This window comes from Plectropomus leopardus, chromosome 10 (assembly GCF_026936395.1).
Source record: "Plectropomus leopardus strain MGB_pleo_1.0 chromosome 10, ASM2693639v1, whole genome shotgun sequence".
Taxonomy (NCBI): Eukaryota; Metazoa; Chordata; class Actinopteri; order Perciformes; family Serranidae; genus Plectropomus; species Plectropomus leopardus.
The window spans coordinates 36,180,360-36,199,520 of record NC_142185.1 but is presented as its reverse complement, the minus strand read 5'-3'; the positions used below and the strand labels follow the sequence as shown (position 1 = coordinate 36,199,520).

Here is a 19,161-nt window from a genome sequence, read left to right as displayed (position 1 = left end):
TAAAGTAAAGTTTAACCTGAGGGTGGTGTGATGCCGTACGAAGGGTGATATGTTCATTAAAATCTAAAAGGCTCATCCTGTTGCATTAAAGGAGCAGTGAGTGAGATTTAGGGATATTTAGTGGCATCTGGTGGTGAGGATTACAGTTTGCAACCAACTGAAGCTCCTCCTGGATTATCCTCAGAGGTCTCTTCCTCCAAAACAAAGAGATGATTTAAAAACACTGATTGAAGCAGTTTCAAAAAATCAGCGTATCTCCTGCACTGTTTGGTTCTTATTCCAGAATATCGCAACTTTTCCTGTGATTTCAACATAAGATCTCGAGGCCAAAATCTGTATGACACGCCACCGGGTAGCGTCACTTGAGAGTGCAGTCGGACAGAACCTGTCACGTGTGCATGAAAGATGGCATCAGGTTGAAATACTGCTGGTAACAATGGAATATAAAGAGCACAAAGGACGGGGAAGGAGGGGAGGTGGATTAGTCCAACAAACCTCGGACTTTTATGCAGGAGTCACGTGTTCGCTTCCCATCTGAATGTGGTGTTTTTTTTCTAAACCTTAACACACACCTCCTTCCCCTAATCTTGAACATCCGTGCCAGCGTGTGCTTTTTTTGACATCCTGGCATTTATGGCGGCAACAGCAGGCGCAGAAGGATACTTAGAGCGTAAGATGAAGACGTGGAAATCCACTGACAAAGCAGCAATATGTGACGTCTTGGAATGAGAACTTTTTGATTTTGAATCCAGAGGTTTACAAGGTTTTTACGCTGAGCCAACTAATTTACTGAGGTCTCCTCTCGAACTCAGTGACTTACATTGGTTAAAAAATAGCCCAAAAAAAAACCCCTACACACAGATGAAAGCAGTTTCACCTTTAAAAAATTGTGTTTTTCCAGTGCTGTTTGTCATGGAGAGGCTTCTAACTTCGGTGGCCAATGTTTGGTTCGTCTGGGCTACTGTAGAAACATCGCGGTGCAACGTGGCAATCTCCATAAATGAGGACCTGCTACCTATGAAGATAAAAACGTCTCTTTCTAAAGTTACGAAAACACAATTATTCTTATTTTCAGGTGATCACACACTATAGCAAACAGACTTTTTTTTTTATCATATTCCATCTCTGACAATATCCTCCTAAATCCTGTTAGGCTAGACATTAAAAGTTTTACTCCTTGTCATAAAGTTGGGGGAGTTATAAGAGACAGATAAAAAGATAAAAGGTCAAAACTGAAGTCATCCTCACTCTTAATACGGTCAATATCCAAAGAGACTGCATACTATATTGCCCACAATGCAACTCAGTTACTGTTATTGAAACAAAAACAGTTTCCCTAAAGCAAACTCCTCAGCAAACAATCTGTTGTAAGGTGTAACTGTCTTCCTCATAAGTTGTTAGTGCCTCGTGGAGGGAAGTGAGTGAACACAGTAACATTAAACCCAGTGTGAGCTCTCTCCGACTCGGGCTGCCTTCCAGTCAGACGTTTCACCAGCTTGTGTTTGCTCACCTCCAGGACATCCCTGTCTTTTTTCAGCACTAACAGATGCTGCCGGAGCCAAAAAAACACACCGAGAGTGTCTCATCCAGATCCACCGAGCAGCAGTGGTGTTAAATAAACCATTAACCGTTTCTCAAAGTTTGTTTGTTGTCACTTTGTAGTATTGTTGCCATGGATATCTCCATCTGTCTGAGCTTTATTTTTACAGTCAGACTTCTCCACGGGCAATTTTCATGAAGTCTTCCTTAAAGCCGTATGACAATATTCACAATGTCTCTAAGAATCGTCAGTAACTTCTTCAATATTAACCCTTTGAAACCTGGGCAAATTGGCTTGATTTCTTGCAAAAACATGAGAAGGCAAGGAGCAACTTTACAACATATGGCCCAAAAATAGCTAGACTTTAAAAAGTTACAAGAAAATTTTCTGAAAGTAAGCAAAAAAAGACAAATTTAAACAAAAACAAAGAAAATTACACGAAAAAATGTTTTTTTTCTGTAACATAATTTGAAATTTACAGTTACAAAGATTAAGAATATAGTTTATATATATATGTATATATATATATATTTCCTAGTTTTAATTTTTTTTTAATAATAATATCCCCCCTTTTTTTCGAAACTAATTTTCAGGTAAATTTGTTTGTCACCTGTTACTTATTTCTTGCAATTTGTGGGACATTAATTGCTGAGCTGGTCAATGCCCTTTTCCCCTTGTTATCGAAAAAAAAAATCAATCCAGTTTGCTCAGGGTTCAAAGGGTTAAAGAAATTGTTCATCCCAAAAAATTGTACATACCAGTGGTATGCCAACAAAATTTTGAAAAAAAAAACAGAACTTTTCTACAAACCACAGATAGGAAACTTTTGTGTAGTGTGTTTTTTAGCAAATCTGTTGAAAGTTTATCTTCTCAACAATGCTATGGCTGGTTTTTGGTACAAAACAAACTCGGTTACTGTTAGAAAAAGATCATGTTTTGGATTTAGATACCACGATATGTTCTCATCCCAAGTTGTCACATGATGCCGCTTTGCAGTAGACTTTTGCGTCCACATATCACGCTCTAGGTATCCTTCATCTGCTATTATGTGGTTATGTTTAGGCAACAAAAGCACATGGCAACCAGCTCAGGGACATCAGCAAACACACATATTGGCTCAGGTGGTTAGGATTAGGAGAAGGAGGCATACGGTAGGTTATAGAAAAAAACATCATCATCTTCATCTGCATGAAAGTCTGGGGTTTGTTGGATCAGTCTCCCTCCTGCCGTATAGGTGCCCTCACACCACGTTGTCTTGTTACCAGCAGTGTTTCAGCCTGCTTCCATTCTGTGGTGTAACACGCAGACACAGCCACGTTCTTAACTGACGCTATCCGGTGGCATATCATGTGAGTCAAGGTGGCTTTTGGCGTCAGAATCATCCGCCAAAATCACTTTCAAAGTGGCGGTATTTAATGACTTCAGAATGAGAACAGGCTGCCAATGAAAGCTCATTAATCTTAAATCTTAAAGCTTTTTACCAGGTCTTTGGGTTTTTCACAGCACAGCGATTGGTGGTTCGCCTCCTGATGCTGCACCTGTTCCTGATTGGATGCTGTGGCCGACTCACTGCTTTCATTGGCTGTATGGAGTCACCTAAAGGAGGAAAGAAACTGTTTTAAAAAAGTGGACTAGAAAGAGGGTTTCCATTAACCCTCAAATTGTGCAAATTGAAATTGTGAATAGAAAATAATGCCTCATGGAAAACATGTCAATTCTCATCATTTTCCATTTACCACAAAACGTGTTATTTCAGGAGATTTGAAAAGCCATACTTGGGAAAATGGCAATGGAAACACTTTTTAGTCTTATCTAGGTCACATGATGCTATGAGGTCACATGATGCTGTGTCTATGTGCTTGTCAGTAGGAACTGGCTCCTTCATGATGCAGCAGGAGCTACAAGAGCTGTTATTGCATCACATAACTCTGAGAAAGTTGAGCAGATCATCTGGAAGTTTTGAATCCACAATTCCTCTGTGAAATCGTGGACTACATCTCCCAGAAATCTCTCATACGTGGCCGCTCCCACGTATAAGGGGCTCGCCTTTCCATCACGGCTCCATAACACGCCTACGTGGCCTTGGATTGGAAATATTGACGGCCAGTTTGGTGGCTGCAATAGAAATAAAGCTGCTGATGTTTTGAACATCCATCGCCATGGTTACTGGGATGTTATCACCAGAGGAGAAGCTGCAAAACATCAGTCAGTGGAGACGCAGTCATCTCCACAATTGTGTTTACGAAAATATTGCTTACGTTTTGCGCAAATCTGTGATGGAAACCCAGCCAGAGATGAAAATTTTCTGCAAACATTTCAGCTATTGAGCTGTTGAACAAAGTTTCAAGGATGCTGTCTGAGAGCTCTACTGTACTTTAAGGACTGAGGAGAATACCAGCAATTCTGTTGAGATCTCAAGTGTCTGATGATTGCATGAAAAATAAATCAAAAGTTGCATAGAGCAGAGTCATTGGACGATAGTGGAGAGGGTGATTTTACTCTTCTGTCTCTGACCACAGCCCTCCTTCTCTTTTGACTCCACCTGCTCTTCAGGGGAATTTTCCACATAAAACTGACCCTCGCAAATTGCACGAGACGTCAGATCTAAAAATAGATGAAGCTAAAGGAGACTGAAATTAAAAGGCTCCACGGCAGCAGCTCGAACAGTCTGAAAACAGGCAACTTTGTACTTCAGTATCACACATTCTACTTTTTCTTTATCTTCAAGACAAAAGTGAAATGACAATTATTCTACAATGATTTCAATTTCAACATTTATATATAACCTCTGTGTTACTGCATGTCGTGACTTCCTGCCCATATGTGGTCGTTCATATGTATGACTCAGCTAAGACGAGGGGGGTTATTATGAAAATGTCCACAAAGAGATTGAAAGAAGATAAAATGCAAGAGAGAGAAAGTGCAGAATATAAAGGCTGCGTGGGAGGAAGTAAACAGTGAAGGAGGGCGAACATGCATCGATCAAACTGAAGTCACGTTGTCAAAACTCCTCACGCAGTCAGTGAAAACAGGAGTCTGTGCAGGCCAAACTGTGAATCATCTTTCATTGCCCTCACATAAAATGCATTCAATAGCGACGTTTTTCCAAAATCCACAATTTTTTTCTCATTCATATTCCACCACCTGCAAAACACTGTATGTCTGCAGCACCTTTCAGATGCTGACACACTTTTTTCAAATCTTTTTTCAAAACAAAAAAAAGCAGAGTTCTGGTGGATGTTTTGCATTTCTGCAGAAACCATTTTGAAATTTATAAAAAGTCTTAGCATCACGTCAGTGAAGAGTCTCAGTTATCCAGGTCACAGTGTTTCTCGGAGCTCAATCATTAGCAACTGGACTTTTTTGAGTTTTTTGACGACGGTTTATCTCTCAAAAGAGGCTTCTTTTCTAACAGACCAGTGCAGAGTCGCAGGCTTTAAAACTGGTGTGGGTGTGAATTAAATCAGTTCACTGTTGAGATATTGTGTAATGTGCAATATAATAATAATAATAATAACTATAATAATAATAATAATAATAACAAGATAACAATAACAAGAACGCCTTAAATTGGATTCGAGGATGAACTGATTTGATTTTGGTGTTCAGAGGTCAAGGTCACTGTGACTCTGCATTCATACTATTCGTGTCGTGACACAATATCTCTGCTGGTATGGATGTCGTGTGTTCCTGTTTTTTGGCTGTGTTTCTGTGTGCTGTCAGAGGCTGGGCGTGGCCTCTCGGTGCCGGAGCTCTGCATGCACACCTGCTGCTCATTCCACACTCATCAGCTGACACTCTCCAGCTTAAAAACCCGGAGCTCTCTCTTCCACGCCGCCAGATTGTTTCTGATCTTTATAGTGTGCCTCTCTCCTCTGAGCTCGAACACTTCAACTCCAACCAGTCACCACCAGCCCCAGCTTTACTTCACCCAGGATTTCCACTGCTTGTATGTGCGTTGCGGCACGGCTCAGCTGCAGTTTCTTCCGTGCTCCCTCATCCGTCAACTCCCGCCGGTTGCGGTTTGAGCGCGGCATGGCGCAGCACTGCTGGATCAGCTGGAGTGGCGAGACCGAGGAGTTCCCGCAGTAATTACAGAATCATTATATCAGTACAGAAGAAGTTATAACTCCATTCAACTCTTGACATGGTCTTCCACGCCATTTCCTCTCTATGGTTGTCTTATAAAAAAGATAATTTTGTGGTTTTCCATAATTAGCTTCTCTTACTCCGTGTTGTTGGTAGTGACCTCTGAAATCCTCTGACCTGTTGACTCCAGGTCTGGATCTGCTCACTGTGACATATGTTGACGCAGTTAGGTGAAATACAATCAGATGTAAACACAGAGCGTTTTATTCTGAAAATTAACCTGACCTTGTGTTGCTGTCTGACTTCCTGTCTGCTCTGTGCTTAATTTGGCTGAATTGATGCAAAGTGCTCCAGCGTACGGCAAAAAAGGGGCCTTGCGTATCTGAACCGCAAGGGTCCGGACTGCCAGAGCTGGGCCGGAGTCAATTCACGACGCAGCGGAGTCAGTGGAAGTTAACACATAGACTGATCTATTGGCTCCGTCTGCCATGACGGTTTGGAGCCGGACCAAAACGGAGCCGGACCGAAATGGGAATTAGGGGTTAGTCTGCCTGCTTCATTCACCTGCAAAAACCCCACAATGAATTCCTTTTCTCCCGTTTTCCCTTTATCTTGTGGTGCTGTCCAATTTAAATCCGCAGTAAACCATTGTTATCTCAAGAACGTCTCAAAGGAATTTCTTCAAATTGGGCGTAAATGTCCACTTGCATCTGCACTATTCTTGTAAATGGGATATCTGCAGAATACACGAAGGACGTTTTTCAAATTTGGCACAAACGTCAACCTGGATTCAACGATAAACTGGTTCAGCTTTGGTTGTCAAAGGAAAATGTGACCTCGTGTCCATCCAATACTCGTGAACACGATATCTCAGAACGTCTTGAGGGAGTTTCTTTAACTTTGGCACAAACATCCACTTGGATTCAAGAGTGAACTGATTTGATTTTGCTGGTCAAAGGTCACTTTAAAATCACTTCCATCACATAGTGCTGAAAGCAAGATCTCAATGATGTCTTGAGGGAATTTTTTCAAATTTGCCACAGACGTCAACTTGTACTCAGTGGTTAACTTATCAGATTTTCTTGGTCAAAAGTCAAAGTTGTTGAGACCTTGCTTCCATCTTATTCTCATCACACAGTATTTCACCCGTACCTCTAAACTGGTGACACTAATTTGGGGTTTTCACCTTGAAACTGCTGATTGTGCAGATCTTCTATGCTGCCATGTTGAAGATGTGTTTGAAGCATGCTTGTTTAAGAATATGTGGCGTCTTTGCAGCAACATCTGAAGCATCGTCATGGCAACACACGAGTGTGGACAGACATTAATGTAAACTTAACAACTCGACCCAACTTTGTGGAGGCATAAAACCACAAGGCAGTAATTCTGGGTTGTTGTGGTTTTTGTAGTTATTATTGCAGCTCTGATGTTTAACTTTTTTTTTGCACCTTTCTTATTTATATAAAAAATGTTATATCCAAAAACAGTGAAAAAAAGACTAGAAAAGACCATGCTAGAGACCTGAAAAGACGTTACAGTCTGTGTGTGTCCATGTCATTCAACAGAGCGGCTCTCGTGATTCTAAACAAACCCTTGTTGCAACATGCGGACCGTCTGATTGGTCAGAGGACTAATTGACTGTTAATTGGTTCTTCATAATCAGCACCAACACTTAACAGACAATTAAAGACGACTGCGTGGGCGGCTGGAGAAGTGTGTGTGTGTGTGTGTGTGTGTGTGTGTGTGTGTGTGTGTGTGTGTGTGTGCATATCTGTAATATATTCAGGTCTTTGTTTCGCAAAAGGCTTTTGAGGCAACAAGTAGAGCAACAGGGACAGAGCGGAGAGATTTAATTATGGACATTAATCTGACAGAAGCTATAAAGCAGCTATATTTTTTTAGTCATTTCATGAACTATGTTTTTGAAGGATCCTCATCAGACATTTTTAAGGACATTAATCTGCATTGAATAATAATTTATTTATGATTTGTTTCCACAAAAAGAAAAAATGGTTCATGGTTCATGTTCACAGTATATAATTATGATAAATACAGTGTTCGGGACATTTTTCCCTATTTTTCTTTATTTTTTTCTTTTTAAAAACAAATTTTCAGGTCATTTTCTTGTCACCTTTTACTTATTTCTTGCAATTTGTGGGACTTTTCTTGCCAAGTTGCTCATTGCCTTTTTCTCAATGTTTAAAAAACTGTATTGCTCAGGTTTTAATGAAGATCCAGATTTAAACGGGTAAATAGAAAAAAAACAAACATTTAAAATTGTGTCATTCTAAGCTCATTTTACAGCACAACAACTTGTCTACAAGTGTCGACTCATTTCAGTTTATTTCACCTTATTGAACCTTCTTTTGAGATACATTATCACAATTACAAGAAGTTCAGTTCATTGTTCGTCCCCACAGCTGCTCACATCCACATCTACACTAAAACTATCTCATCGCTAAATATCACACGAATAATAATGTAATGAATAAATGGGCGAGATTTTAAAAGTTTAAAAAGCTTTTTCACTCGGAGGACTTCGAGCAGTGAGACTGGTTTGCAGAGGTAGAAAATGACTTTCTAACCTGTCACTGTCTGAAGGGGAGACTCCTCACGTGACGTCGCCGTCATCACCACCATCTTCCTGTCCAGAGCGGAGCAGAAGGAGCCCATCGTCAGCAGAAACCAAAGGAGGAGGAGGATGGAGACGCCTGACAGACGGAGGACTCTGTGTCTCTGTGTTGATTCACATGTTGGAGAGACATCTTCCTCCTGCTTTCATCCGCATGCTGCCGAGCCGCTCTCAGGCTGTCTGACTGCTGCCGTCTCTCTCACTGCCTCCCTCTCGCCCTCTCTGCACACTCACAGGTGATCAGAGGTCTGCTGCCCTCATGAGCAGGTTTCAGCCATGGAAGAAGGGTCAGTCTGTGTGTGTGTGCGTGAGTGTGCATGGCAACCAGGATTTTACAGTTGCAGTAGAGCACTTATAAAGTTTGCAGTAGGAAGGTTTGCATTGACCCTGAAATTGTGCAAACTGAAACAGCCGATATCAAAACTGTCTAATGGAAACACGTCAATTTAGAAAAAACCTCCCATGTGTCGCGAAAAGTTTATACGCTTGCGTGAGGTGGCATTTCAGACATATTTGTCCACACTGCAGTGAAAACACATTTTAGTCTTTTCTAGGTCACGTGACGCTGTGAGGAAACATGATGCTGTGAGGTCACACGATGCTGTGAGGTCACATGATGCTGCGAGGTCACATGATGCTGCGAGGTCACATGATGCTGTGAGGTCACATGATGCTGCGAGGTCACATGATGCTGCGAGGTCACATGATGCTGCGAGGTCACATGATGCTGCGAGGTCACATGATGCTGTGAGGTCACATGATGCTGCGAGGTCACATGATGCTGTGTCTATGTGCTTGTCAGTAGGAACTGGCTCCCTCATGATGCAGCAGGAGCTACAAGAGCTGTTATTGCATCACATAACTCTGAGAAATCGTGGACTACATCTCCCAGAAATCCCTCATACGTGTCCGCTCCCACGTATAAGTATAACAAAAGTCGAACAGCATATCATTCATAAAAGAAAACCTGGTAAAAAAAAAAGTGAAGAAGGAGAAGAAGACGAAAACAAAACGAGACAAAGGTACCAAGTAAAGTGTAGCGTACGTATGAAATTTACAGTGCTCTATGTTGTCACAGTTTAACATGCAGTCTGTTTGCCACTTGCAAATTTTTTGGTATGTGAGGTAATGGGTTAACAGGAAAAAGGTCCAACAGCAACTAGCTGAAAGGGGGCATTTTTCCACCGACCGTGGAGAAGCCGCACGTACGAAATGGTCAAATCGAACTATAACTGTAGCTCGACTTTACTGTTCATTTGAACAGTTTTCACGTGTATTTGTCAGCCCCTCTGTAACCACAGCGTTATAAAAACACTGATGTTTCTTAACACCAAACTGACTTTTTCTGTGTTTACTGGTTTAAATCACCTGGTTTGTTAGTTTTGGAGAGGAGAAGACATCTGCGGATAATCTGGCTTTGGTTTCAGACGGTTGAATCTGCGAGCACACTGAGCAGAGGTGAAACCCATGCACTCGCCCCCTCGTCTGTGCATACGTGAAAGATGGTGCCATACAAAGTAATAACAGTAACGGCAAACGTTTCTGCCTCTGTTATTTATTTATTTATTTATTTATTTATTTATTCATTTTCATGTTTAGAAAGAAAACACTGTGGAGTTCGTGGCTGCACACCGCTCCGAAACACTGAGGACGGGTCAAATGCAGAGGATGAAAGTCCCTCCACAGAGATTTAATTTAACAAAAAACACAGATGACTCAGAGAAAGAGAAGAGCACCAAAACACAAAGACAAAGACACGGTCCTCAACAACACGAAAACAAGCAAGAAAATAATCTTTGTTTCAAATCTTTGACAAATAAAACCACTTCTAATAAAAAGCCTACTGCTAGAAAGAGGAGAGAAAATAAATATCGATTTTTTAATTTGGATTAACTTATTTCCAATTACATTAAAAAAATCTCATTTTCTTATAAACTGGGATGCTTTTTAACTTTTTTGATAATATATATATATATATACACATAAACGTTATTATTATTGCTGTTTTTGTTGTTGTTGTTGTTGTTATTAATTATTAAATCTTTGAAACCTGAAACAAAAAACATGGAAAGAAGGCAATAAGCAACATACAAAAGAAATTACTCAAAAAAATTAAAAATTACATAAAATTACCTGAAAAGTTGTTTAAAAAGTCAATAAGATTTGGAAAAAGTGCTCAAAAAGTATACAGTTCTGTGACATAACTTTAAATATGTCATTGTGATCATTATAAATATGTTTTCCCTTGCTTTCTTTTTCTAAATCTATTAATTCCTTGCAAATTTTTGGAACATTGCTTACTAAGTTGCTCATTGCCTTTTTGCCATGTTTTGGAAAAAAAACAAAACCAAAACAAAACAATTTACTCTGGGTTCAAAGGTTTAAATACGTGTGAAAGGCGCCTGAAAGGTGACGTCGCTCCAGGTTTCCAAGGGTTAAACTGTCTAATGGAGCGCTTTCTCTTCCTCCTTCAGTGTTTGGATCCGTTCATCGTCGGCGTTTTGTAGCTCCTCAGTTGTTCCAGGAAGCCGGGGTTTGGGGAGGAGGCCGGCCGAGCCGATTTGACCAATGAGAGAGCGGCGTCAAAGGTCTGGCCCTCACATGACATCAGGTAACCAATGACCACCGCTGGCGCCCGTGACACGCCGGCGTTACAGTGGACCAACACGATGCCTTTCTGAGGAAGGCAAAGAGGAAATGTTTATTTTAAAGATGAAATAAGAGAGTCAGTCACCTGGAGGACGAAAAACTCTTAAAAAAACTTTATCTTCTCATAAAGTTTCTGTCGAACAAAGTTAGCAAACGTTAACATGCTGCCTTCACATGCCACTCGGAAATATCGTATTTGCGAGCAAGATTGTGATTTCCAGCTCAGCTCCTACAATAAGTCTAAAATACACTGTGGAAACTAAATAGTTACATTCAGACTGTTCAGGTCCAAAAATGCTCCATTGAAACCCATTCAAACTGACATTTTTGATCCCACAGCCATCAGAGCAGAAAAACAGGACTTGTATTATTTCTGGGTGTCATTCTGGGCTTTTGACTCTGAATTTGTCATTTTTACTATTTTCCACCTGATGAGGTCATTTTGACCATATTTGGCATATGGAGGAAATACATGCTATTTCCACTAGGTGACCTGTCACAGTCAATGTAGCTGCTGATCACTGACATATCCCAGACTGTCAGCAGCTACACTCACACACTGACATATCCCAGACTGTCAGCAGCTACACTCACACACTGACATATCCCAGACTGTCAGCAGCTACACTCACACACTGACATATCCCAGACTGTCAGCAGCTACACTCACACACTGACATATCCCAGACTGTCAGCAGCTACACTCACACACTGACATATCCCAGACTGTCAGCAGCTACACTCACACACTGACATATCCCAGACTGTGATAATAAAAGAAAAATCTACTTAACATGTAATATATTGAAAATAATGAAAAATTTAAAATTAAGATTAAAATTCTGAAAATTAATGAATACTTGATATTTGTAATCAGAACTGATGATTTTGTGTCTGTAATATTAAAGCTCTAAAGGTTAAAATCAGTGCGGGTCCATGGCTCAGGGTCTAGTGGGACTGAACTTGAACGTCAGAGGGCTCCGCAGATCCACAGATCAGAGCTGACCGCCGCCGCTCCAGCCGCTCGCCTCGCCTGAGCTGTTAAGTTAATAGCCGGCTTGTTTGTTTGTGTCCATTAGCTTCTCCATTACAGCCTCTGTTTTCTTCCTCATGGAAGGTTTACACCACAGCTCTGTCCCACTTATCAGACCGAAACCTCGCAGCGCTGCAACCAGAACCAAACTGGCATCAGCGCTCTCATCTGAGGACAGAGAACAAAGAGCTTCACTCACATTAACACGCTCGTCCACCAGGACTTTACAGAATCCAGTTTGGACCGATTTTATTCTCACCAGAAGCAATAAAAACATCCTGACCTGCAACTTAAGTAAACTTTGATACTTTCAGTTTGTGGACGGCTGTTTCAAGGCTCAAGTTTGGGATATTGGTTGGTTTTTTGGAGCCAAATTTGGAGAAAAGGGTGGAGCTGTGGAGGAGTGAGACGACCTCAGGCTGCGTTCATGTGATGTCTGAAGGTCGTTGTTTCTGAGTCGGGAAGACAATCTTTTCCGACTTTGTTGTGTTCGTGAGCTTTGAGGTCGTAAAGTGGGATCAACGCGGGAAGCAAGGCATGACTCGAAACTTTCCGTAAAACCCCGAAACTTTCTTGGGGCATATTCAGAAATCTTAGGACGTAAAACTGTGATTAACCCTCTGAAACCTGAACAAATCAGCTCGATTTCTTTCAAAAACATGGAAAGAGGGTAATGAGCAACTTCACACGAAACAACCCAAAAATGAGCAAGAAATTAACAAAAAGTTACAAGAAAATTTTTGACACTTGCACAAAAAAGTCAAAGAACAAAAAGGAAAATGTCCTTAAAAAAAAGTGCTAACACAAAAAATGCAAATAATGTTTTTTTCCGTAGCCTAATTGTAAATATAGAGTTACAAGTGCAGATTTCTTGTTTTTCCCCGTATTTATTAATGTGTATTGATTATTTTTCTCTTGATTTAAGCTCATTTTCAGGTCATTTTTTGTCACCTTTTACAGATTTTTTGCCATTTTCTGACCGTAATGACAAGTTGCTTATTGCCTTTTCTTCCCCCGATGCTTTTGAAAGAAATCAACCCAAGTGCTCACGTTTCAAAAGTTTAAATGCTTGTGACGCAGCACAAGAAATCTGATGGAAATCCAGGTTTCAAAGGGTTAAAAACTCACCCAGCATGTCCTCTAGTTTATGTATCTGCACCATGAACTCAGTCACATGATGCTGTCGTCGCCATGACAGCGTCAAAATGTGAATGTCATGATCAACCAGATGGCCTGCTGGGTAATCTGACCCTGCTTTTCAAAGTAAAAGCATCAGTTTGATTATCAGGGCTGGAATTACCCCATACACACACAGTAACATATCATAATGAACACACACTTCCTGTAATGATACACCTCTAATGACTGCCTAATGACTCTGTGTGTGTGTGTGTGTGTGTGTGTGTGTGTGGTGTCATGTTAAGGTGAGCCGCAGGCTTTGCTGCTAAAAGCTTGTATGACAGTGAGATCTGATCTGTGTGCAGGTTAATAAAACATGAACAAAACTAAAACATCTATTATTTAAAGGCGAGGAGAGGAGAGAAGGAGAGGAGATGTAGAAACATGTGTCACATGTCAACCCTCATTTTAAGACCCTTACACCCGTCTCCCTCTTCCCATAATCCTTTTGGCCTTATGGGATTGCTTCCTGTTGTTGGATTTGATCCGGTCATTTGTTTCACCTGAGCTGGAGCAGCTCTCACCTCACCTCTTTATCTATCTTACAGTATCTGTAAAACTCCTGGTTATTTGTGTAGAATACAAAATTAAACGGCAGTCTCTTTGACTTTTAGTCATGATTGTCCACAACGAGGTGAAACGTGACTGCAGCCTATAAGAGATCAGCCTGGAGACGATCAAATGATCGGAAACGGAGACGAGCGTTTGATTTTCCTGCAGTGTTTGCAGACAGGATGTTTGAAGAGGATTCACGCTCTGTTTTATGTTAACAGAGCTGAAAACATCAAGGTCAACAGCTTCCCGTTAGTTTTCACAGTGATTAACCCTTTCAAACCTGCATCAGTTTTCTTGTGCTGCATTCAGACGCCTTTCACAAGCATTTAAACCTTCTAAACATGTGCACATTAGATTTATGTTTTATCATAAGACAAGGGGAAAACAAGCAAAACAACTTGGCATGAAATGTCAGAATTTTTTTTTTTTTTTGGTGCTAATTGCAGGTCATTTTCTTTCATTTTCCTCATGTCTTGGTTAGTCATTGCCTTTTTCCAGTGTTTTTGTGAGAAATCAAGCCAAAGGGTTAATGTTTCAAATGATCTTTTTAGGGGAAAAAACACTCCAATCCAAGCACCTCAAATGTGAGGATTTACTTCTTTGTCTCCCTCTTCGGGTTTTAGGACTGTCGGTCAATAGATAAATGAACGAGTGAATCTGATGTGATGCACTGACGGTGATGTTACCTCGCTGCGAGCCTGCTGGATGAAGTCACAACAGTCCTGCATGTAAAGCAGCACGTCGGTGTCAGGATGATCCAGAATACTGACGGTCTTATAGATGAACAGGTCAGGAAACACGTTTTCCACCCCAAACGCCACATTCAGGATGTGAGACACCTGAAGAGGAAGAGAAAGATGATATACGGCCGTAAAATCTGAATGACAGACAAACAAGAATCACATGAGAGGCAGCTAACAGCTGTATTCAGGATTTACTGTGTCTTCAGGATTTATTTTGTCCCAGCGGTTCTTGCTCAGTTTTCTCTCCCCTCGTTCGTCAGTGCAGGTCTGAGGCTACATCCACAGTGAGCCGTCTCAATTATCAACATGCTTTTTTGTTACATTAGGCTGTTTTAGTGGAGGCGTCTGCTGACAGATAAATCTCTTCTTCACCCTCTTCACTAACAACCAAGCTGCATCATAGCCAACACCTGCCGAGCAGCGAGACGGACAGCTCGCTGAATACATCATTGTTTCAAGCTTGAGACATCGTTGACAAAATCAACATAAATGCAGGTTGAGGACAGCAGCTGTGTTATTGTCTAAATCAGCGTTTCCCCAAAATTCTCCACCAGTACCACTTCTCCCGCATGTTTTAGATCTGTATCTGCAGCACAGCTGATTCGTGCAAAACTTAAAAGATATTTTGGAAATGTCGATAAAACATAAATACGCGATGACCGCGTTTCCACTGAGCGATGTTCTGAGACTTCTCCTCTGGTGATGACTTCGACTTTCCATTGCAGTTTTTTGTGAAATATGAGTTAATGGAAACCCACCTAGTAATGCCTACATTGACGTTTTGAGAAGATTAATATGTTTGCAGTCATCTCAAGTGCAGTTGCATTGCAGTTTTGCGAAATATTCAAATTTCCTAAAAAGTTTTGTGGAGAATGTGATCAGTGTGAGGTTTATGGGAAAGTTAATAGTAAAGCCATAAACCCATTTTATTATGTTAAGTATATGCAGAGAAGTACCATCATTACATTCTATATTTAAAACTGTTTTGTTTTAGGCTCCATCTGGTCCCGGAGACCATTTTGTTTTATCGAACAGTAGATTATCTGATAAGAGCCAGCTTGTAAGACTTTGAAATCTGATTGAAGGGCAGATTGAATTTGTAATATTTGTAGTAAATGAGTTTTAGACGTATACATGACAGTGTCATCTGAATAGAAATGAACAGAGGAAGGATGATTGTTGATACATATCTCGAAAAAAGAAGTGGACCCAGTGTCGAGCCCTGGGGTACACCTCTTCGTTGAACAAATAAATCAGATTTGCACCCTTTAATGACACTTGTGAAAAGACAAAGGGCTGAAATGCAGAGAATAGGATGAATTAAGTGGTTAAACCGCCTTACTGTGGACACTGTCTTGTCATTTAGTCTATAAATATGCATGTCACCAGTAAAACCAGTTTTAGGACCATTTTCCTCAGAAAAGGTCTAACTTTGAAACAGTTTCTCTCTCCAATGGTTTTCATTTACTCCTTTTCTCAATTCCATTGAGGATGGATATGATGTATCACATTTATTTGGGTTAAATAAATCTGCCAATGTATGTGTTTGATGAAGAGTGAGTCATAAGTGTATTATTTTGATTTATTTTGATTTATGCGTGCTGCATAATATAATGCATGTACAATACAAATACACATCTACAGAACGTGTTTGATCTGTTTTTATCTTAATGCTGTTTCACTTGTTGGCTGCTTTAATCTAGATGAAAGAAAGTCTAACCGGGGACTGAAGCTGCAAATTACAATGACATGTGTTTCATCCTTATGTAACACTGTTTACCTGTTCGGTTTTTGTTCAGTAAATGAATAAATTCAGCTATTGTCTGAAAACCTTTTACAGCTCTGCAGAAGCCAAAGCAAAGATGGATTAGTATGTAGAATCAGTTCAGAAGGAAAAGAATCTCACCTTGTGTTTTCTCAGAGTGCCAAAGTCATGTGCAGCATCTTGAGAACCTACACACACACACACACACACACACACACACACACACACACACACACACACAGTGAATTACTGTCTTTGTTTGGCATAAGGCGCTGTCCAGGGTGCTGAACCAAAAAGTAAACCTTAAAAGGAATTCCCTGCTGTGTGCGTGCACGGCGTCTGCTGCAGGTCACGGGGTCATGCATGGTCCACCCTGATGGGTCACCTGTCCCCCGTCCTCCCCCACGTCTGGGCTCAAGTTACCGTCTGCTCTGAGCTGACAGTTTTCAGTGTTGAGGTGATTTCCCGGACAGGACGGGGGGGGGGTGACCCGTCCGTCGACTGCAGCGGCTGCTCGATGAATCAGTTCAGTCTGCTGGTTGGTTCGTCCTGTCGTTGGTTTTTGGGATTGTTGGGATGTTGTGAGTATGACTGAGACATCCTGACTAACTGGGCTGAACACAATCCAGACGAACACAGTCTAGAACCGCAGCCACGACATCACAGAAACACGCTAAAGCACAGATACTCAACCTGCTTTGTTTTGGGGCCACTTTTCCAAAATGACAGCAGGCCATGTTCCAGTGCCAGCAGCCCCATACATGTTTCTAGGATTTTAGGACGTTTCTAATAATTTAGGATGTTTCTAGGCTATTAGGACATATCTAGAACTTTGGGAAATTTCTAGGGCTTAAGGACATTTCTCAAAATTTGGGACATTTCTTAGATTTTAGGACGTTTTAGGATTTTAGGACATCAGGGTCTTAGCTAGGACCTCTGTCAGGGAGTGCGGGGGATCCCCCTTTGGTGCTTTTTTGGATAAACAAGTTCTTCTTTGATGCTTTTTATGCACTCTGGCATATTATGGAGACTAAAAGCACAGAAACAATTCACAGTGTTTTTATTGTGAATCAGAAAATAGTTGGGGGCCACCCAACACCCTATTGGAGGCCGTATTTGGCCCGCAGGCCATAAGTTGAATTCAGTCAAATGAAATGAGAAATGACTGAAGGCTGACTCCTTGATTTGGGGAATCGTTTGATGACAGAACTCTACATGTGGTCCACATGAGCTGACTGCTCAGTCAGTCATTATGTGTCCTGTCAACTCACCCAGCAGCAGGAAGGGCTTGACGATGCCGACCTGCAGGTCCCAGGAAGTGTCCGGGACATACCCCAGCATCTTCTCCGGGGGGACCGGTTCTTCAACCACAGTGATCGTAGAACCTTTCCAGGTCTCGATGATGCGACGGCCGCTCAGTGACGTCACACGGGTGCACTGCTTCCTCAGCCGCGTCCTGGAGAAACTCTGGATCTCCTCAGTCAGGGACTGCATGGCTCCACCTGACTGAAGTGGGTTGGACTGGAGTGAACCTGAAAGATAAGAAAAGGAGGTTGGATGATTTTTGTAGTAGATATAATGATGCAGGATGAGGTGATTAATGTCTACAGTTGTGCAAACATGCTCACAGTGATGAGGATAACATGCTGATGTTTAATAATGTTACCATCTTTAGCTTCATCATGCAGCCCAATTATCAGGAAATAAATTTGCATTGGACCTTTCTGTAAACCAGTGATATGTTACATGGTGCCTTAAAAACATTTGAGCCTAAAAAGACGCTGGAAAAACAGCAAAAAAACCCCAAAACAAAACATGTTTGCTGCAAGTCACTGGAAATGTAACAATGAGTCGCCAGAAAACACCCAAATTTGGTACCAAAAATGCCACTGGAAATATATATATATATATAAAAACACCCATATGTGCTGCTTCAAAAGCTGCTGGAAATGCAGTCACAAGTCGCTAAAAACACCCAAAATCGACTGGTACATAAAAATCTGCTCTAAAAACAGAAGTACTGAATTGCCAACAGTAGGTCAAAGTTTTGGATGGATGGACTTGAAATTCATGATCTTCACAGGATGAATTTAATAACTTTGGCTCCTTTTCATCCTGCACCATCATCAGATCAACATTTTAATGTGTGTAAAAACACCTGAAAAACCGAGCACAGCTTTAGATAACAGCTGTATTTTGTGGTTATTAATAATAAGCAGCATACGTGAGTATGCTCTGATGGTGAACTCCAGCTGCTAAATGTCAGCAGGTCAGCTCTTTTTTGTCCAGTTTACTGCATTTATTTGTCGTGATAAACAGATTCATCAGATTTAGACCTTCACTGTTCATTTTACTCATAAAATAAGCACAGGGATCATTTGAAATACAGTACATATTGTATGCAAATATGTAATATATTGTATGTAATAGAAAACCTGTTTGTTCAGATGGTCTGGGTTGGTCCGGCTCGGCTCAGAGTCCAGTTCAGTTTCCAGAAAAGAAAAACACTTTCTCCCTCATTTTCTGTTCCAGGATAAAAAATCCTCCAGTCTGGTCCTACCGCTGAAGAAACCTGGTCCGCGACAAACCAGGTCCAGAACAAATCCAGTCTGACTGTCTGTAGTCCTGCAGTCCGTCTGTCCCACCTGTGAGCTGGACGACTCTGCAGGAGGTGACACCGAACTGCTGCCGAGTAACATGAAACCTGCCGTCTGTCACTGCTGCTCCATGACAGAGACGCCTCGACCACTGACGCACACCGACGCCACGGTCAGTAATGTCGGAAATGATTTTAGATACGTGAAAAAGGAAGCACGCGGCAGGTTTGGTGCCACTTTCTTTAATGTCATTAACTCTAGAATCTTTCATTGTGCTGCTTTCAGAGGCCTTTCACAAACATTTAAACGTCAGGAACCTGCAAAAATGGTTTTATTTTTTCAATAAATTGCAAAAAAAAAAAAAAAAAAAATAGTGTGT

The 19,161-nt window shown here is 41.1% G+C and overlaps 1 protein-coding gene and 1 long non-coding RNA gene across 2 annotated transcripts; one reads left to right on the top strand and one right to left on the bottom strand.

Moving 5' to 3' along the window:
• The first annotated feature begins 8,122 nt into the window (after positions 1 to 8,122).
• On the top strand, positions 8,123 to 19,151 carry LOC148188604 (uncharacterized). Its single transcript, XR_015777736.1, has 3 exons — positions 8,123 to 8,497; positions 10,736 to 10,872; positions 18,718 to 19,151. It is a non-coding gene; the product is annotated as an uncharacterized LOC148188604 (long non-coding RNA).
• On the bottom strand, positions 10,522 to 17,757 carry dusp19a (dual specificity phosphatase 19a). Its single transcript, XM_042494037.2, has 4 exons — positions 17,457 to 17,757; positions 16,327 to 16,373; positions 14,364 to 14,516; positions 10,522 to 10,938 (listed from the first exon to the last, which is right to left on the bottom strand). Exons 1-4 carry the CDS (start codon positions 17,677 to 17,679, stop codon positions 10,732 to 10,734), a joined length of 630 nt encoding a protein of 209 aa, XP_042349971.1. The 5' UTR covers positions 17,680 to 17,757; the 3' UTR covers positions 10,522 to 10,731.
• Positions 19,152 to 19,161: the final 10 nt, after the last annotated feature.

Coding starts and splice junctions, on each gene's coding strand:
- dusp19a (XM_042494037.2), bottom strand. CDS start 17,679: ATGCAGTCCCTGACTGAGGAGATCCAGAGTTTCTCCAGGACGCGGCTG. Junction 16,374..17,456: donor CAAGCCCTTCCTGCTGCTGG/GTGAGTTGACAG, acceptor GTGTGTGTGTAG/GTTCTCAAGATGCTGCACAT. Junction 14,517..16,326: donor GCACTCTGAGAAAACACAAG/GTGAGATTCTTT, acceptor CTTCCTCTTCAG/GTGTCTCACATCCTGAATGT.